Genomic DNA, 21,092 nt, shown 5'->3' with positions numbered 1-21,092 from the left:
ACATGTGTATCGTAGACGGGATTCCATTAAGATTAAATCACTAGAGGATGAATAATCAGCTCAGCTAAAATAATATTTATTCTGGGATTAATAAAAAAATTATCCGAAGCTCAAACACTTTTTTATAAAAAGTTTTTTTCTATGTTGAAATTGCATTGATGCTTTGAATTTTAATCGATTGACAATATAAAACCTATCAATCCTTTTGAAAGTAGTTACCTACCTGGAACGTAAAATGTACCATTCTTCTTGTACGGAACTTACCAATATATCAAATCACGTATTCTGGAGATTTTTCAATTCCTTTGACACGGTTATAACTTGTTGTGAAGGAGTTTTATGGAATGCAGACAAAGAAATAAAGGGATCTCCTGCTACTTTGAATCGTTTAAGAGAAATTGGAAAACAGATATTTTTTTTTACTAATAATTCTATGAGAACTAGAAAAGAAGTGGTAGAGCACGCTGAAAAACTTGGAATAATTATTCACGAGGCATGATTACAACCGAATAAGAAACAGAGTAACCCTTAAAACGAATTTTTTCAGGATGAGGTAGTTTCCAGCTCATATCTTACTGCTTATTACCTTAGAAGTCTAAATTTCAACGGTACTGCTTACGTAATAGGTTCAAAGGGACTTGTCCACGAATTAGAAGCTTTTGGAATCACTCACATAGGCACTGGGGTAATATATTTAAAATATTTATATGACCATGACGAACAGAAAATTTGGATGTACATAATTTTGTTGAACGTTCGTGTTTCGAATGGATCGCTCCGATTGACTGATGACGAATCCGTCCTCAGACTCGATTCTGTCCGGCCGGCCGTGAAAGCAGTAAAATTACCGAGCAGAAGGACATATATACTTTGAATTTTCAGGGTTGGTTTGAATCTAGAATGGCGCGGTTAAGTTTGTTTTAATGGCCAAAATCCGACAAAAAGGGTTCCGTAGGTATGGTAAGTTACAAAATTTGGTGATCGAGATGAAAATATGCATTTGTATGTAAATAATGTTCAATAAAAGCCTAATGCCTAGTACGAAATTTCGTCTGGATCTTCTGAACAGAACCACAGAAAATTAAAGAAGAATATTAAAATAAAATTACTAAATATTTCTGTGATGAAATTGATAACAATAGTAGAGGGATGTGGAGCGTAAATTCGAATAATTATAGGAAGACCTGCTTTTGAAATTTAAAATCCATGGATTCGTGGATTTCCCTTAATAATAAGTATAAGAATTTAACGGTCTCATTGCATCAGTTACTCTCTAATCACAAATTGTAAATTATTTCCTCATTTTTTCAATAAAAAACGGCACAACCAATTCTACTGTTAGCCACATCGCTGAATCAAATCACCTTTCATTTGATGTATATCACAATCCATATATTCCCATTTGAAAAAATTCTGCTGCCCCCCCGTAAAATATGACATACTAAGGCTAAAATAATTACAAGATTAGCAGAACTATAATTTCGATTTACTTTGCCCCCCCCCCAAAATAAAAAATCCGCCTCCTCCTTGCATCATAATATATATTTATTTTAGATTATTTTATATTAGTAATTTTCTGAGTAAATCAATCTATTGCGTGAAATTTTCGATTAAAGTTTCAACTTTTTTCAAATTGACGATTGAAGGTTTTCAGCCTGATCCACCTGCGGAAACAATAGCAGATACTTATTTAGAAGCCGAAATAGATCCTGAAGTTAAAGCTGTAGTTGTCGGTCTTGATGAGCATTTCTCATTGCCGAAAATTCTCAAAGCTGCCACTTACTTGGAAGATCCGACCTGTGAATTTGTTGCACTTAGTTCCGAAGAGAGAAGAAGTGGATTCACCCCTAAAGCTGTACCTTCGACTGGTGCTATCTTAGCAGCTATCGAAACTTGTTCAGGGAGAAAAGCAAAAATATTGGGAAAACCCAGCAGTTACATCATAGAATACTTAAGAACGCATCATTGCATAGACCCGCAAAAAACACTACTTCTTGGAGATAGGTAATTTACAGAAGTCTATAGAAAGTATCGTGGATTCATCAATTGAATGAACCATCGAAATTCTTCTTGGACTTGAGCGACATCTGTTATTTTGTTTGATCATAGTAATGGCGGGTAGAGGTCACTAACCTCAGTATCGAATTTTCGTTGAATCTACCGATTTTCTAGTCGAATCTATCGGAATCTGAAAAAATCTTCCAAATTACCTTGAAATTTATAGATATTCCTTGACTACTGAATTCTAGCGAAAAAAAATTAAAAAATGAATTTACTCATTTCCTAAAGTATTTTCCTAATGCTCGAAGAAACTTCGATAATCTGGGGGATCCCCGGACCATTCCTTTACGACCACTTTTTTTTATACTCGCGTGGATAAACCATATTTCATTCCTTCACCCATGAATCGGATACGAGATATCTATTTTAGACATCTTACATTTGCCGAACCGTTAAAAAAGAGCAGATAGAAAATCTCGTATTTTGCAGCACCAATTTATTTATTGGTACCTAGTGAAAACAAATTAAATATGAATTTGTTTCAATATTAATTACATTAAATTTCGGAAAATTACATCTTTGAGGGAAATATAATATTTTGAGTATTTTATTGACAAATTCCCTTTTTTTTTGTCAAAGAAATCCTGAAATTTTGAAGTTTTTGAATAATCCCCAAACTTTTCTGCATTTTTTATAAATCTTAATCGAAGATTTTTTCATAGATTGAAAATAGATATACTGCTAGGACAAGCATGTGGATGTCAAACTCTTATAGTATTATCTGGTATGACCCAAGCTGAAGAACTTTATTCCAAACTGCGATCTAGATATTTAGGTGAGAACACAGATGGACTTTTCCCTGACTTGTACACTAAATCTTTGGAGGATATGTTACCATACCTAATTCTAAAGGAACACAAGAACTGAACAGATGTCAATATTGTATTTTAGTCTTGTAAATATACATAATCACTTTATGGAAATATGTATTACCCTGTAAGAATAGAAATATAAAAATGCACCATAAAATAATATGAAATCTTAATTAATAAATAAAAGGTATCAAAGCTTTTCTAGTTTCTGGAAAATGTTTGAAGGTTTCTTGATACCACCAGTGACTTAGGAGGATACTTTCAATCTAAAAACAGTTATTTACAAATCTTGACTATTGAAATAAGATAAGAAACTAACCTGATTACTGAGAACCCATAACATTACATACCACCATGTACTGCTTTTCCAAAGAAGTATTGTTAAAGCAAAATACATTAAAATTTCAGCACTACAGTGTGGTGATGAGACATATTCAAACCAATCCCCTATTGGTAGTTTGTAGTCATTTATATTTCCTAAAAATTTGAATACATATCACAGATGCAATTGAAAGAAATCTTGAGATATAAATGATATTGAACAAAAGTTGTGCTGTTTGATAGATACAATTTCCATTAACCAAATTGAAGATACATACCTTTCTTAGTTTTTCGTAAATTAGCCAAGATAACAGTACAGACATGTTGATGCCACCATGACCAGAAGAATAACAATATTCCAAATACTTCCAGAAGTCCCAAATCATACAAATTTGCTTTCTTCAATTCTACAAGATTCCCCAAAAGATTTTTTTTAAAACAAACTAACTTAACAAGTTATATTACCAGCAGAAGTAGTGAAATTAGGAGCTTCACACAATATACTAAGAATAACCATTGGATAGTAAGTCATCCCAACAATCCAGTGAGTTAAATTTATTTTACTATTTTTCCCAAAAATAGATATGAAGTGAGTATCATAAAATCTGCGTATTATTTGCAAATTGATTAGACTCATTGCCACAAATACTTCAGTAGCAGATGCTGAAATTAAACAATTCATAAATAAGTTTATGCTGAACGAATTTTCAACCCAATATATTATTATCATTATAACTCACTGCCAGAATCTTGCTTTCCTTCACAATTACAATGAAATAAACTTCTAGAGAAAAAAAATGGAACTTTGAAATCCAAAACATATGTGGCAAATACAAAAGGATATGTGAAAACGGAACATAATAGTCCTACTTGGTAAAAATGTTTAAATGACGATTTAGGGAATTCAATTGTTGGTAAATTGGTTGTCCCTTTATATGCATGTTTCCCGCACCTGAATGTTTTCAAAATGAATGCAGGTAGATATATTTCGAAGAAATTTATGAGGGTTCCGAGAAATATAACTGCTACTGAAATCACTAAAAAATAAAATTGTATCAAATTCACTGAACTAAAATTATTTTTCAAAGAATCCATCTTATGTGAACCTCTCGCGGTAGCAATCTTGGGATTTTTCAATTCAACAGTTTAAAAAAACCGTTATTGTCCCACTTCTCAAGTAGAATGTTAACACTCAGCTCTATTGAAAATTATTGTTATTACAAAGGTAATTGCTACTTAATTGTAACCTTCCCATAATCATTAATTGAAAAGGTTGGATTAACGTATCAAAATCATTCTACATTAGTCTTTGAACAGTTAAAATGCTGGAATAAATTGTTCATATTTTCAAATTTGAATATTTGACGCAAAATAACTTTCAAATATAAGGTTATATTTACCTAAGAGGCATAGAATAAAATTTTTATCTATATCTGATCACAGAATACTAAATATATTTGCAGTTTTAGTATTTAGGACATTGAACTGGTTTCATTAATTCTATGATTTAGGACTTCTTTAGAAAATATATTACAAAAGAAGTCCGGAATACTGAATGAAGTATTATCGTTATACAATGCTATTAAAATTGAAAAAACCGTTGAATTAAAACACTGTTTTAAATAACGAATGTTCGAATGCTTACAATCCATTAAAATGAATTAAATTATATTAGTGCTTCTTTAAATCTAAGAAAAAATAAAAAACAGTTCTACTTTTACAAGAATTTATTTTGTTTTTTCATTACTGAATTGAAACTTAAATGAACTTTAAAATAATTGGAATAATATTTAATCCCGTTCAGCAATTGCAGTAAGATGCCTCTCAATTTCAGATTCTTCCAATTTTCTGAATTTGCGTTGATCTTCACTTACAATACCAATTTCTATTTCACTTGGCTTGAAATCAACAGACAGTACACTGCTTAGACAAGAAATTGCAAGTTGTACTACTTCATCCCCTTTCAATTCTTTATTCTTTTTCAATTTTTTTTCCAAAAAACTGTTAGCTTCAGTTTGTTTAGCTCCTACACTAACTGCTTTATATCCACAATAATAACCAGCAGGATCTGTTTTCAAAACGCAAGGTCCCAATTCATCATCATAAGCTATTATTACCATTGAGCATCCAAGTGGTCTCATTTCAGCATTCTGTGTGTAGACCTGAGAAATGTCAGCTATTCTTCTACATAATGTATCAGCAGGCATCTCATATCCATACTTATATTTAAATTGTGCAGCCTCGTATCTTGCCCGTTGGACTTGAGATTTACTATCAGCCATCATTCCAGTCATAACACAACCAGTAGAGTCTGTTAGTTGGAATAGATGAGTTATTGTTGAAGGATCTATCAATTTATCTGGAATCTTCCTTTGTGTAACACATACTGCAGTATCAGTGCCTTTAACAGCAACTGAAGTTAAACCAGCTTGATTGATAGCTTTGAAGGCATATTCAACTTGGTAAAGGCGACCTTCTGGAGAAAAAATTGTGATATGGCGATCAAAGCCAGCACTACTACCTCTAGACATTTTGTTAAATCCACAGTCGATCAACAATATATAAATTAGCGACTTTTATGAAAAACACACAAGTTGAAGTTAGGATTACTCGGCAATATTATTTTCTTATAAGAAGTTTGGAAGGTTAAAGAACTGTCAAATCTTTTTCTTTGTTCTATGATTATCACCATTCAGTTTTTGCTCTACTTGATTTGTGTATTTGTAAAATATTCAATATCTTATTAATTTTGGAAACTGAATAAACATTCATTTATTTAATTCTTATCGGATTTCAGGGAAAAATTCAAATAATAATAGTTACATAAATTAACCTATAAATTCCGATAGAATAATTTGTTGTTGTTCTTACTTATCATTTGTTATAAATATTTATGAAACAAGGATTATTCCTTAATATTTAAAAGGTTTTTACTGTTTTTATTAATTAAGTTGTATACGAATTATATTGAAGATGTTAATTTCCAAGGGAATTTTGAGTTCATCTGGCATGATACCAACTTTTACTTCCTTGACTAGAAATGTCTCGAATAAATCCAAAACAGCCATAGTTATGATGAATATGGGTGGACCTCAAAAAATTGAACAAGTTTATGATTATCTCCATAACATTATGACTGATAGAGATATGATTCAGTTACCATTTGCTCAAGATCATATGGGGAAATGGATAGCCAAACGTCGAACCCCAGAAGTACAAAAAAAATATTCAGAAATTGGTGGTGGGTCCCCCATTCTAGATTGGACGAATAAGCAGGGAGAATTACTATGTCAAAAGTTGAACGAGGTTTTACCAAACTATGGGCCTTATAAACATTATGTTGCCTTTCGTTATGTGAACCCTTTCACAAAAGATGCTTTTCAAGAAATTAAGAAAGATGGGGTGAAGCAAGTAGTGTTATTCTCTCAGTATCCTCAATACAGTTGTGCCACTTCGGGATCAAGTTATAATGCAATCTATAATTACCTGAAAGATAATGATGAAATGAAAGATCTGAAGATCAGTGTTATTGATAGATGGAGTTCACATCCACTTCTGGTCAAGTGTTTTGCAAACCTTATTCAAGAAGAACTGCAGAAAGTATCTGAAAAAAATAGAAAAGATACCATTATATTATTCTCTGCTCATTCTTTGCCTCTTAAAGCTGTTAATCGTGGAGATCCTTATCCCTCAGAAGTAGGAACAACTGTTAATTTAGTAATGAATGAATTGAAGTATTGTAATCCATATCAGCTTGTTTGGCAGTCCAAAGTAGGACCTCTACCTTGGTTAGGACCTTTTACAGATGAAGCTATTGAGGGATATGTGAAGCAAGGAAAAAAGTCTTTCATTGTTGTTCCTATTGCTTTTGTGAATGAACATATAGAAACTCTTCATGAATTGGACATTGAGTATTGCAAAGAATTAGCTGAAAAAGTTGGTGTCGAAGAAATAAGAAGAGTTCCAGCTCCCAATATTCAACCATTATTTATATCTGCATTGGCTGATATTGTGAAAACTCATTTTGAAAATAACATTCCTGTATCAAGAAAATTTTTAAATCAGTGTCCTCACTGTATTAATTCTAATTGCTATAATAGTAAGAAATGGTACAAATCAGTGGCGAGGTTTTAATGTGTTCAAATAAATATATTATTGTTGAAAATAAAATACCTTGAGCAATTTTTTAAAACATTGCTTTCATTAATTATTCCATCAGATATTGTAAAAGCAGTTATAAATGTAAAATATCATATCAAATGAATAGTTCAACCAAAAATAGTTTCTTGGTATATTCGAATTTATACGCGAATCGTTTATCTGATATTCCATTTTGAATAAGACGGTCATGCGTCCTGTCAAACATTAAACTGATAGAAAAGTTTTAAAAACATGAGTGAAAAAAAATAGTCAAAGTTGAGCAAAATGCATCCTTCTTTCTATACTATGACAGCCTTGGAATGAATTTAATTTATTCCATATTCGTTGAATTTTGCCTAGTTTTAAGTAAGATGTCTAAAGATATCTTAGTTTTAAGTCAATGTCAAGTAACAAAAGGAATCGTCGGAACTAGCAGGCATTGCTGCAATAAATAAATAGGAAGACTTGTGGAAATTACCCTGAGAGTTAAAGTTAACAAACATGATATTATTCATGAAAAGTGTAAGTGTAATCACGTTTAATCAGCTGTTTGAAGTAATTTATAGAAAATAAAATATTTCACTATTTCCCGCCATTGGTCGTGAATGGAGTTCCCAAAAATGTGCTCTTCCCAACCTGGCAACGTAGCTGCCAATAGTGCCAATTTGATGTAGAAAATTTGACGTTAATCGAGGATCTGAAGATACCTAGGGCCAGTTGCACCATTTGCCTAAACATTGATTAATTTCTATTATTTGTAAGAAATTTAGCGAATAACACATAAATTCTCATAAGAAACAGTTACCAAAAAATAATTGCTTTCATAGTTCAAGTCATTTTTGAAGATCTATGACCTCGTCCTAATTTAATTCAGATTTTCCGAACTCATTTTCTATGTCAATTGAATAACCTAACCTCGACCTTACAGACAAAAATTGGCTGTGAAGTAAATGTCAAACTGAAGGAACATTATTTTATTATGATTTATTTACAAGTTATCAAGAATATTTAGCACATTAGAAGTTCCTTTAAAAGAAACTGGTTTATTAAAAATAATACTTCCAACATGAAAGTTAATAAATTTTCTATTTGGTTGTCGTGGTACGTTTTATTGAAACTTTGCGCACCCATTAATGGTGAAATTCTAAACTCTGAGCTCAAAAATAGCAATAATTTTAAAAGCACACTTCAGAATTCAAATACTGTATCATCGAAGAATGAGAGTAAGTTTTAATTTCTGTGGTTAACTCATTAATTCACATCCAATTTATTTTTTTCAGTTTTGTATGAAACCTGCTCATCTGAAGATTTCAGTTGCTTGTCAACGGCAGCAAACGATAAAGCGGGATTGGAGGCTATTATTTCATTACATAAAAAGTTAGACGATGATGAAAATGGTAATGTTGACTTGTCAGAATCAGACGATGTATGTATATAACTTTCAAAATAATTTAAAGTATATTTACTTTTAAATAAATGATTTTTATAGTTCTTGCGAGAGGAGCTCAAGTATGATTCTGGATACGAAAAGCGACAAAAAGCTTTTCACAGAAATGACAATCATATATCAGCTAAAGAACTGTGGGATGCTTGGCTGAAATCGGAAGTTCACAATTGGACTGTTGAGCAAACTACAGAATGGTTAACTGCATCTGTCGGTTTGCCCCAGTATATTCCAAATTTCATTCAGAATAAAGTAACTGGCATTCATCTCCCAAGGTATATTGAGGTTTTTCTTGAAATATCTTTTATTAATGTTATGTTGTTTTCTCAGGATGGCAGTTAATAATAATTATTTGAGCACTATAGGAATTAAAGACCCAATTCATAAGCAAAAAATTTCCTTGAAAGCTATGGATGTCGTATTGTTTGGCCCACCTAAAGGTAGGTGGCAACTTTTTACTTCTAGTTTTCATAAAATAAATAGAACAATGAATAAACACCAATGATAATAATAATAATAATAATAATAATAAATGATTATCATTTCTAAATATTGAATTTACACATAAAGGTTGGCAAAGTATTTCAAAGTACCATATATTATTTGGAAATATATGAATGAAATTTTCTTTAAATCAAGATTTGATTGGATATTTATGAATAAAATTTCTAACAATATAGTATACTATACAAAAAGTATTTGAAAAAATATATCATTTATTGAATGTTATAAGAAAATTTTATCATTTCACAACATGTGTATACTAATGTAAAATCAGGTGGTTCCGAATTGTACCCCATTTTGTTGAGTAAGGATCATTAGATTGTGAAGTCATAATTACTTTTACAAACTTGTCTATGATAATATTGACTTTGTTATTTAAATAGGAAGTTTATTGCATTTGTCATTATTGGAGATATAAAAGGTGTTCTTAATGATCAGTATAAGGAAGAGAATTTTTATTATGGATCATTATGTAAATAGAAGTTTATTGCTTGTCATTGGAGAATATATTCAGGCATGTAGCAATATTTGGTGCAGTTCAATAATATTATATCGGGTGTCCCAAGGTGAGTGGCCTATTAGATTATTATGGAAACTATTGATGGTAAAGATTTCAAATTTTGTGGATAGATATTTGGCCATGTAAGGTACATTTTTAAAATAATTTCACATTTCCAGTGTTGCCGGATGTACGACAATTTGGCAACAACTTTGTTATTTTGAATGGGACATCCGGTATTTCTATTTTTTTTATGATACTCCATAAAATATTGAATCTATTCACTCTTACTTTTCCATCCCTATCTTCGACGGTTTTTGAGTTATTAATTATTTTTCGAAATTTTAGATCAAATTGGCGTATTACGAAAATGACTCTAGTTCGCTCAATATTTGAGATTTGAGTCAGAAATTTTGCAAGTCGTTAAATATTGATCTGATTTGTGTCACTGCTTCTGAATTATGGTTGTCAATAATACAGGACGGACCAAAAAAAATCATCATTTGCCAAGTCACAAAATTGTAAAAAAGTCTGTGTAAGTGAATAGAAGAATTGTAGAATGTGTTGAACTGATTCCAAAAATTGAAAAATATACTAGGGGTCTAATTTGAAAAAATAGACTTTTTTACAATTTTGTAACTTGGCAATTGATGATTTTTTTTGGTGCGTCCTGTATTATTGACAACCATAATTCAAAAGCAGTGACACAGATCAGATCAATATCTAACGACTTGCAAAATTTCTGACTTAAATCTCAAATATTGAGCGAGCTAGAGTCATTTTCGTAATACGCCAATTTGACCTAAAATTTCGAAAAATAATTAATAACTCAAAAACCGTCAAAGATAGGGATGGAAAAGTAAGAGTGAATAGATTCAATATTTTATGGAGTATCATAAAAAAAATAGAAATACCGGATGTCCCATTCAAAATAACAAAGTTGTTGCCAAATTGTCGTACATCCGGCAACACTGGAAATGTGAAATTATTTCAAAAATGTACCTTACATGGCCAAATATCTATCCACAAAATTTGAAATCTTTACCATCAATAGTTTCCATAATAATCTAATAGGCCACTCACCTTGGGACACCCGATATAAGATTAATCATTCAGTTTACTGTGGATTAAAGATGATGAAAGTTGCCTTTTAATTTTGCAAGCATTCAAATTATCAGAAACAAATTAAAAACAATCATACTTCACCCTACGAGATAAAAGACATCCTTTACCAACATTGAAAATAATAAAGTAATAGGTTATTGCTTCCATGTTTGAATCAGTTCAATATCAGTTATGTCACAAGGCAAGCTAATCCAGAGTTATCTTTGTACTTCTTTCACACAACTGAAAAATCGCATCCCAAGTTGAAACTGGGGCAGCTTCTATTTGTTAATTGATTTGGTTGCATAAACACTCTTATCGTTATATACTATATTCTTTTTGTACCTGTTAATTGTTACGCATCTATAAATTTGTTATTTAGGCAGCATGCATTAAATAACAAATGTATACCTAACAATTAACAAGTATAACTCGAATGTATCATCAAGATCATTCGGATATTGCTTGCTCAATATTTAATGTTCTATTAGTTCCATATTTATGAACTTTGGTGTGGGTATTAGGGATTTTAGCTTTTTCGAGTATAAGGTGCGCACCGCGTACATTTAGAATTCAAATTTGGCATAATTGCCTGTTTTTTCTTCGTCCCCATGCCTAGTCTAAATCAAATATTTACTTATATCATCTATTTTTTTATATATTGCAAAAACTGTAATATTATTTTCTTACAACTGCTATGAAAAGTAGCGTATTCTTCATAGCTTACTCAATTTCAAAGCTATGTACTGCTCATACTGTGGGAAATATTATTTCTCACGGCATTTTGCCCACACCTCGCTTGGTAGACCAATGAAATAGGGCTTTTGAGTCGTTTCTATGGAAACGCAGTAAATTAGCACATACTGTCAACGAAGGCCATTTTGATTTGAATCAAGTCCATTACTTGAATTATTGAAATTTGTGCAGTTGTAGGAAAAGTATAGTGTGCAACATGTGGAGAAAGTCCTTTTCTCGCTCGTGTGTTTGCGACACTAGCCTTTCAGGCTCGTCCCACAAACTTCCACACTCGCGAGAAAAGTTGGACTTTCCCCACTTGTTGCACAATATACTATTCTCTATTTCAGTATCGTAATGAGTTCATTACAGTACTAAGAACAGTGCTGTAATTAACTCATTACAGCATTGTTTTCAGTTATATTTTTCGTTTTGTGGTTGTCTACTCTGACTTCTGATCCTATCAATTTTCAACACACGTCAATAATTGTCAATATAATTTGGATCTAGTGAAATGATTTTCAACATTATTCGCAATATCCTTTATTTCTGGTGGTGTTGAATTGATTTCGTCAGACATAATTCACGAATTTAATGCGTAATTATAAATTATTTTAGATCTCGAAAAGTACCTACGATTCAAATTCCGTAATCTGTCAATTTTGGTAACAGTCACACCAACTGCTAAGATACAATACAAAAGTCACTAGGATGTGTAATCTGAATGTTTCTTTGAATTTCGACAATACATAATCGTATTTCACAAAACTTGACCGAAATAGAGAAAATATCGTCTAATACTCGTTGCAGAAGGCAATTCCAACTAATTCAAGCAAAATGTTGAACATTTCCATAGCAACATATTCAACTAGGTTGAAATTTAGTTTGTCTAAGAAGACAAAGTTTTTTATGCGATTATTGAGCCTATATCATCCGAAAAAATGAGCCATAAATTTCGAAAAAAATAATGAACAAAAAATGTGCACTTTCAGATAAATTGAGTATAAATAATGAATACTCAGCTATATGTATATCTTACCAGGTTAATATTTTTCGTTTCATTTCGATTTTCACACTAATTACATAATTGAGATCGTTTCCACATTTCCTGTGATACATTCACGCTATTATAATCTTATTATGTTCTCTTCTCAAATATTTAATTTTGAATCCACTTGATTATACCTTTGAATTTCGACGTAATATTTCTTTGTATGCGATTATATACTAGAGTGATTCATAAGTAAGAATGTCATGAATGGTGAATTATATTGGCGATAGCGTTTTTCGAATCGTAAATATTTTCAGTGTATTAAAAATGAAAAAGACATAACCAACCTGTGTTAACTATCCAGTTTATAAGTAAAAAGTGTTTTTTTTATGGTTGAAAAGGTCTCTGATGGAATATAATGGTATCGTTTTAAGATAAATATAAAAGTCATATGTTAAAAGTTTCCTAGGTATATTATGTAATTTATCGATCTGATCTCGATTTGTAATCCTTTCATTTAGGTACTACGCTGTATGAAATAATTAGGCGTCAACTAATTTAATCATAACTAACATTCAGAAACCAACCTTTTACTATACAATAATCATTTCTATGAATTTTATCTCCTTTATCCTAAAGATGTTTCTTTTGGACAAAACTAAGATTCAAAACATCTTAGACAAAACCTAATGCAATGGTTGATGTCACATGACTTATGAATACTGGTGTGTCAACTGATTAGATTTTGTTCAACATAATTCTGGCTCTCCCGTAGATGGCACTATTCAATAAAATGGCCATATTTCTATCGAAAAGATAGCGAATAACTCCCCTTCCTTTCTAAGAAGGTGCTAAATAATTTATTGTTTATATTTACATGCACGCAACAGTGGAATTTGACGTGAGCGACAAGTGAAGTAGCGGGAATGTTTTCAAAATTCAAGAAGGCTGTTGCCTTCAAAAGTCGCCAGTTTTATATAAAAAATTCCCACCAGTTTTTCTAGAGATCTCAGAGGAGATCAAAAACAATTTTTCAATCAAATTAAAACTGTTATTCTTTATCTGCTCGCAAAATCTCTGTCGGATCTGTCTTCACTGAAATAGCGAGTTTTTTTCGATATTCTTCTTAAATATTTTCTGGTTCAGGTAACGCGATTCATGTTATACTCTGGAATCAGCCTTGCTACTATTATTTTACATCCAAATTGGAAATTTCATCTCGATCGCATCCGTAGTTATGAAATTATCAGAAAAATTCCAATTCACCAAAAACCATAAAACCATAACAATTTGAAATTTTGTGTTGGTTTTACAAAATTTTGAGGATTGTTATAAACAAATTATTTCAGTTTTCAATTACTGCTTATTTCTTGTTCCATCACAGAACCCCATTCAATAATAATCTTTATCTTTATAAATCCTTCAGATTGAAAACATTCAATATAGGACAAGTCATTTAAAATTGACAAGATTATTAGCTGATCAAAATTTTGCGAAATGCATAGGTAGTCATATAGGCTAACGAGGGGGGTTAGTGGGGGCATAACCCCAATAATAAAAAAATGGAAGTAATAGAAAAAAAATTTGAAGATTTTGCTTTTTCAAAATGTAGGTCCCCCATGGGTCGACTCTAGTTACGCCACTGAAGGTGGTTAATATTCTTGCAATTCAAAAATGAATTGAAAGGGAAATTATATTTCACTTATAATTTACTTTGTTTCAACTAGTCAATTGTTTCAAATTTAATTTTATATATTATTAAGTAGTAGTATATTAAGTTTTTACTTTTATTTAAATGATTATTAAATCCACCCACAATTGATTCATTAAATGTGCTGGATTAATTAATTTAATAATGCTTCAAACATTATTAAGCCAGTTTCCCCTAATGTTATGGATTTTTTTAAATTTTTTGTTTCAAGTTTATATCAAAGATTTATAATAATGATTTATCTATATTTTGAATTCTGTTGGAAAAAATGTGAAACACAATCATTCTTATTGAGAATATACGTAACACAAAGCAAAATTTAAATGAAATACATTGCAGATGGTCAATATTGGAAAGATGTCATCCTCATAGCCTTAGTAATAAGTCTTGGTATTGGTTTTTGGTATGGTGTACAACAGAATAAAAAGTTCAAAGAACATTTGAATAGAATGAACAAGGATATGGACAGTTTGCAGAATGCTGAAAAGGCTTTACAAAGTCTTCAACAGGAGTTGGTTGAGAAAGAGAATAGGGAAAAGCAAAATTTGGAGAAAAAAGTAGACGATCCTGTGACTCCTAGCAATTCATGCTCAGATCTGGAGATTTCACAACTCAAGGCAGAAATAGCTGTGAGTTAACCTTAACCTTGAAGGAATAGGCTATTCGACAATATTAAAAATATAACCCCTCTTATTGACATGGTCATAGATAAAGCTTTTGAGAACGATATATTTGAGAAAGTCTCATCACTGAGACCAGGTCCTCTTCGAATTTAACTTTTTTTGTTTCAATTTTTCTCATAAATATTCAACATATTATTCACTTCTTATGCGCTCAATAAATTTCACTGAATAATTTGAAAGGATTTGAAAAATTTAGTCAAATAGCCTATTACTTTTTTTTTACATTTTTGATTCAATGGATTTAAATTATTTACCTCATAAATATAAAATTTACCTTCTTTCCAGATGTTGAGGACGGAGCTCCAGATTGCTGAAGGGGAGCTCAAAGACAGATGTTGGGCCCCACCTTTAGCTCTTCAACATTGGCTCCAATTGACTTACGAAGTGGAAAATCGATCTTATATCAAGAAAAAAGTTATAGCTGAAAAACAACTGCAGCAAGCTAGAGAAGCAGTAAGTAAATGTTAGTGGTTTCATCAACAAATGAGCTTTCCATCTGGTATAGATATATTTCATTGATATTAGACATAAGTAGTTCCAAACCGTGATATTGAAGAACTGGTTAAAATCAGAAATTGTTCTTGCACACTTTGCACAACTGTCCACTAGTATCTATTGTTGTTCATTTCTCTATAATTATTACAATCGATAAACTTCTGGGAGGTCCTACAGAGGCCTAGAAGAGTCGGGATAGAAACATTGAAACATATATATTCACTTTTCAGTGCGAGAAATTGAGAAAGAAGCGTACGAGTCTGATTGGAGCCTTCGTATCTACTCATGGAAAGTCCATAGATGAAGTTGACCGAAGTATTGTTGAAGCTCGTACTGCGCTTAATGAAGTTACTCAAGAGTTGCAAGAACGGGTACAAAGATGGAAACAGATTGAACAGCTTTGTGGTTTCAGTATAATGAATAACAATGGCATGCAATTTTTGGAAAACGCATTGTATAGGAATGGAAGAGCTCTCGGAAGTAAAGGTGAGATTATTTATTAAATCTTTTAGTAAATATTGATGCTTCAGCAGGCGGTGACTTGTCACAAATTCGGTACCTATGCTGACGTCTATTGTCAGATAATTATGCACTATCCGGTTGGCCATTTTGATGTTAAAATTCTCTAGGATAGTGTTTATAACATATATAAATAATGCTTTTCATAATTTTACTTAATGTTTTTTAGCTTGAATAATTATATTAATACAGAAAATATGATATTAATCTTTCAAATAATCTAAAAAGTTTAGTGTATAATTGGCCTTAAAATAGATGCTCCAAAATGCGTTTTCAGAAAAATTTGAATGTTTTTTGATTTTTCAGCTCGATTGAATAGTACAGATGACTTAGACGATGATAGTGGATCCATATATGCAGGTCATCAAGGTAAGGTTTTCTCCCTTGACGAGGATGATTATTCGGACTAAATGTTGTGGCACCACTTGCATTGTTTGGCAGTTGTTCCAGTATATTTTGCTCTTTCTTAACATTTTGTCTGGTTTATATACATAAAAGTTATTGTTTTATATTATTGTAGTCAATATTTTATTGAATTTTCTTATTTCATTGAATTTTCAAGTGCATCCTGGCAATTTTTACTTCATTGGATTACTTCTATTATTGTACAATTCTTGAGTAGTTATGACAAATTTTTTTTTTGAGAGATTTAGCATGCTTCACTGAATAGTGTTTAACTAGGATTTTACTTAATGAGATGTACTCTATTTTTATAGAATTTTTTCTCCTATCAATTAGGATTATTTCTCTTAAAAGGTTTTAGTACAATATTTCAGATATTTATTTATTTCGTTTGCTTTTATTGAGTTGATATCTCCATGCTTGATATTTATTTTCTGCCTTAAAAGTTGATTAAAAAGAGGTATGTTGTGATTGTTTTTTTTTTGTTCCCAATTTCTTCTATATTGTATACGATAAGAAACATTTATTGATACAATTAATTGTTTTTATTTGCATGATTTACTCATCAACTGAGTAAAAGCAATTCTATGAATAACATTTAAGTGCTTAATGTAATAGTTATTTAGGGATTTATAACTACCAAATTGGTGCTTATCCATTAACAGATTGATGCTTTGAATCTGAGCAAAATATATTGCTATGTTTACTAATTTTACACATTAATGCCTCAAATATATGACTAACAAGGTGTAAGACGTAACCTCTCGTTTAGGTTATACAGACCCTTCATTTGATCAGTCTTGGAAGGAGGAAGTTTCTTCTGAAAGTGATCCAAGTAGGCATGATGACGATAGTTCTTTCAAAACCAGGTCTTCCATCCAAAACAGTGTGAAATTTCTGGTAGGGGATGAAAGGTGAGTTCAAAATTCCTTTTTTTGTGTGTAAAATTACAAATCATCAGAACCATTGAAAATTCAAGAATAATATCGAAAAATGAATACCCAATATTTCCATGACAACCTTTTAAGAAGTTGCATATGTATATATACAGGGTGTCCCGACACTAGGTGACTCTTTCTTATTTGTGAATAAAGTATATAAAGACGAGCTAATTTTTTTTCTAAGACGCTCCCCCTAATAAGATATGTGCCTCTAAATGGTACTCCTATAATTCAGTTTTTTTCGTATAACTTCCAAATGACTCAACAGATTCTGGTAATTTTTGAATTTGAGTTAAAACATATATCAGTAATGATTTGTTTTCAATATTCTTCATAAGTCTTCAAGACCGCAAGGCAAACTGATTCCAGCACTTAATGGTCAGAAACTTTTTTGTGTTGGTGATATCGGAGAAATTTTTCCATATATGTATTTAATCTTCAATTCTGTGAAAAAAGATATACCGGTACATCATCGAAAAAATGCACTTTTTTGATTAAATATCAAAATATTTTTTCATGAAACCCGGTTACATGTTGAACAAAATAAATGTTATTATTATCTTTCTGGAGTGTTTCACGCAAGTGAGATGTTATTCAGGGTAAATTTTAATTTTCAGCAGCGGACTACCAGAAGAAAACTTATTAAACACCAAAGTCTCCAAAATAAGCATGATACCAAGAGCTGCAAGCAGTAGTAACAACTCAGTAATAGTGAAACCTACTGTTTCCATGAAAAAATCTTATTCCCACGATGTGAATCTCTCTCTCCTACCAACTGTACCAAAATCTGTTGAATTCGAGTTTGCTAGTTCAACAGATTCTCTAGCCCCCAAACCTAGTCAGTCCAAAGAACAGAGTTTGGTATCCCCCGAAGATGATATTTGTTCTACAGATTCTTCTTTGTTAGAGGAAGAGTTAAAAAGGAGAAAGAGAAAATTTTTCAATCTCAAAAAGAAAAAATCGAGGTTTGAATGATCTGATGTACTACAATATCTGATTGTGATAAAAAATTGTTTTGGTCCCTTATCTGTCCCTGAAAAGACATACTTGCTTGTGATAAAAACGTGTTATTCAATTGATTGTTTATTAAGCAACTTTCCAAGTATTTTCATTATTTTATATTTGATAATCAGGCATCAAAAATCTTTTTTTTTATTTGATTATATTGACAATATATCTTTCTAGGTCTGGAAGTTTAAATCTGAAACTCTCTATTACAGTATTTTAATTGAACGAATGTATTTCTCAATAGTTGTGCCTTCAATAAAAAATGCTTGGAGTCCATGTACTTTAAAGCTTAAAGTGTACTTAATCAATGAAATAATTGATCATTTTATACAATATATTTATAATAGGAAAAAATGAGCTATAATTTTGAATTAGGATAAATCACTCTGAAATTATTTTTTTCGGAATATCTGGATATAATTTAATCTTATACATTTATTTATTATTTATTTTGATCCCAATCTGAAAAATCTACCTACCATATTTGCTACTACCCTCAAGAAAATAATTTGTGACGAAATCTGTCTGCCCTTAGGTTTAGGATCAAATATTTCTGACAATTATATCGGAGCGTTTTTAAATATACATTTGAATTTTGTTCTTTCATTTTATTTTATTCAACCTCTTCTGATTAATCTCTATTTTTGCACATGTTTAAGATAAATAGTATTATTTATACTCTCAAGAGATTACTGGTAAATGATCATTGAAAAATCAAGCTATTTTATAGTATTAAAAATATTGTCCTATTTATTGACATCCTCATAAGTTAGACTTTTAATAACGATATACATTAATTCGACGAAAAAATGTTTATGAAATATACAAAAAAATTTCTAAAAACTCGTATTGCCAAACCTATTATCACGTGATATGAAATTAATAACTGCTGGGCGAACTTAACGATGACGTTGATTTGAAGTAAACTTTTGTTATTTTAAAAAATTATGGGGAAATAAAAAATCTCGTTAATCGAAAAAAATTTCGTCAATACATCAACTTTTGTTCTTCTTCTTGGCGAGAATTCTGAAATTTTACAGTGTGGAAGTCCCATAGACCTTATATCACAGGTTAGGTTAGGTTAGGTCTATGGGAAGTCCCTACATGTTACATCTACCTCTTTGCTGTTTAGAAATTACGACCAATCAGAGTGACTGTCAGAGGCGGATCCAGGATTTATTCTAGGGGAGGACGAACAGTTCTGAATTCGCATGAAAGTTATACAGAAGGAATTGTACAAAGATCGAAAAGTCTTTTTTCCATTTATCAACATCAATTGATATAGCGGTTCATCCTCATTTTCAATAACTCTCAAGTATTCATTTTAGGTATAGGGTTTGCTTAAGTAACCCCCACTTTTTTTACGTAGAATCGACTGGAATAATAAAAAGAATAGGTTCTTATATGGAAATCTTGAGTTGTCCAACTTCATGATCTTATTATGAAAACCTGTACTTTTTTGGTTCAAACCGCAAATAGTCTTATAATACTACGTATTTGCAGAATCGAAAAAGAAAACAAATTTTTCGAAAAAAGCTTTTTTCGGCAACCGTCCGGGAAGTACTCACTTTCCGGACGCTTTTTCTCTGAGAAAGTAGCATTTCCCGGCCTAGTCCGGAAAGTACGTACTTCCCGGACTAGGCCGGAAAAGAATCATAGAATCCATAGCAACCGAGATAACGGCCGACAGTTCATATGAAATTAGTTGTCAAAAATTTGCATGTTTTTTTATCGCAATCGCAATAAAATATGGAAAACAGCAGCGATAGTGTTATTTTACATGGTTGCCGAAAAAATATTGTACGCAACACGCCCGAAAATGGTTTTTTTGGACTCACAGACTTCCAGGACTCGCTTACGCTCGTCCTGGAATTTTGTCTATTCGTCCAAAAAAACCATATTTTCCGGACTTGTTACGTAAATTACTATTTCTGCCGAAAAATAAAAAAAAAATGTGAGACCTCATCGCCACCATTTTTTTCATAAGAATCCATTAACTCATGAACCGTTGAGTTTTACTCAAGGTATGGCATATCGCCGCAATTGTCGTCAAAAAAGCTATCTGTTTCCGGTATAACCGGAAGTTATAGAGATCTAAATATATTTTAGGGAGAAAGATCATTGTCTCAAACCCAATATGCAAATTTTCAGCTCAAAATGATGATTAGTTTTCCATAAAAGTTTAATAGGCAATCCCAGTGAATCACCCTGTAGTAGTCCTAACGACATATCAAAAATAGTTGTTTTTTTGCGAATTTAGTGATTTTTTTGGTCCATAAAAAGAATAATGCGACCTGCTTTCCGTTATACTGATATCAGCAATTAATCTATATTTTTGAGCGATCGTTCCCAGAATAGATCGCTCTATCATTTCATCACATGTCTGTAATTTTCGAATTGGGAATGGTCTCAAACAGTTTTTTTTTTTTTAAATTCGATTTCGACATTTTTTAGTTCGAAGCACTGATGACGAATTCCGACTAGAGATTTCGTAAATACAGCCAATTTTTTTAATATTCCTTCATCACCTCCAGAAAGATATAAAAAATATTTTTATCAGCAATTAGAAAAATCCCAGGTGGGTATTCACTTGTAAACCTTCTGGTAAACTTCACTATGTGCTCAAAGAAAATTGATTGCAAATCAGTTTTTTATATTTGGAGAGTTCTGTTGAAAGTGAAAACGATCTACTTCATTAATTCATAAAAAAAAATGGAGAAAT

The 21,092-nt window shown here is 31.4% G+C and overlaps 5 protein-coding genes and 2 long non-coding RNA genes across 8 annotated transcripts; 3 read left to right on the top strand and 4 right to left on the bottom strand.

Annotated features, from left to right (window-relative positions):
* Positions 1–31: 31 nt before the first annotated feature.
* LOC123684250 (glycerol-3-phosphate phosphatase-like) lies at positions 32–3,073 on the top strand. Its single transcript, XM_045623435.1, has 4 exons — positions 32–493; positions 548–685; positions 1,655–2,004; positions 2,724–3,073. The coding sequence occupies exons 1-4, from the start codon at positions 236–238 to the stop codon at positions 2,926–2,928; spliced, it is 951 nt and encodes a 316-aa protein (XP_045479391.1). The 5' UTR covers positions 32–235; the 3' UTR covers positions 2,929–3,073.
* On the bottom strand, positions 1,524–1,997 carry LOC123684255. The gene is made up of 2 exons (XR_006748118.1): positions 1,860–1,997; positions 1,524–1,797 (listed from the first exon to the last, which is right to left on the bottom strand). It is a non-coding gene; the product is annotated as an uncharacterized LOC123684255 (long non-coding RNA).
* LOC123684251 (polyprenol reductase) lies at positions 2,926–4,586 on the bottom strand. The gene is made up of 5 exons (XM_045623436.1): positions 3,935–4,586; positions 3,660–3,857; positions 3,473–3,601; positions 3,193–3,350; positions 2,926–3,139 (listed from the first exon to the last, which is right to left on the bottom strand). The coding sequence occupies exons 1-5, from the start codon at positions 4,287–4,289 to the stop codon at positions 3,047–3,049; spliced, it is 933 nt and encodes a 310-aa protein (XP_045479392.1). The 5' UTR covers positions 4,290–4,586; the 3' UTR covers positions 2,926–3,046.
* Positions 4,587–4,906: 320 nt separating this feature from the next.
* LOC123684254 (proteasome subunit alpha type-6-like) lies at positions 4,907–5,840 on the bottom strand. The gene has a single exon (XM_045623440.1). It carries the CDS (start codon positions 5,723–5,725, stop codon positions 4,985–4,987), a length of 741 nt encoding a protein of 246 aa, XP_045479396.1. The 5' UTR covers positions 5,726–5,840; the 3' UTR covers positions 4,907–4,984.
* A 114-nt stretch (positions 5,841–5,954) lies between these two features.
* LOC123684249 (ferrochelatase, mitochondrial) lies at positions 5,955–7,386 on the top strand. Its single transcript, XM_045623434.1, has one exon. It carries the CDS (start codon positions 6,168–6,170, stop codon positions 7,326–7,328), a length of 1,161 nt encoding a protein of 386 aa, XP_045479390.1. The 5' UTR covers positions 5,955–6,167; the 3' UTR covers positions 7,329–7,386.
* Positions 7,387–7,857: 471 nt separating this feature from the next.
* LOC123684256 lies at positions 7,858–12,938 on the bottom strand. Its single transcript, XR_006748119.1, has 2 exons — positions 12,660–12,938; positions 7,858–8,064 (listed from the first exon to the last, which is right to left on the bottom strand). It is a non-coding gene; the product is annotated as an uncharacterized LOC123684256 (long non-coding RNA).
* LOC123684243 (stromal interaction molecule homolog) lies at positions 8,227–18,968 on the top strand. Of its 2 annotated transcripts, none has more exons than XM_045623425.1 (10): positions 8,227–8,557; positions 8,615–8,760; positions 8,824–9,053; positions 9,109–9,218; positions 14,662–14,951; positions 15,291–15,458; positions 15,731–15,986; positions 16,326–16,388; positions 17,194–17,335; positions 17,983–18,968. In XM_045623425.1, the coding sequence occupies exons 1-10, from the start codon at positions 8,401–8,403 to the stop codon at positions 18,335–18,337; spliced, it is 1,917 nt and encodes a 638-aa protein (XP_045479381.1). In that variant the 5' UTR covers positions 8,227–8,400; the 3' UTR covers positions 18,338–18,968. The 2 variants fall into 2 exon arrangements, with proteins under 2 accessions (XP_045479381.1, XP_045479380.1); XM_045623424.1 differs by having other exon boundaries at positions 8,228–8,557; positions 17,980–18,968.
* The last annotated feature ends 2,124 nt before the right edge of the window (positions 18,969–21,092 follow it).

The sequence above is a fragment of the Harmonia axyridis genome, chromosome 7 (assembly GCF_914767665.1).
Source record: "Harmonia axyridis chromosome 7, icHarAxyr1.1, whole genome shotgun sequence".
Taxonomy (NCBI): Eukaryota; Metazoa; Arthropoda; class Insecta; order Coleoptera; family Coccinellidae; genus Harmonia; species Harmonia axyridis.
The sequence above is the reverse complement of the archived record's forward strand: the minus strand, read 5'-3'. Positions and strand labels throughout refer to the sequence as shown.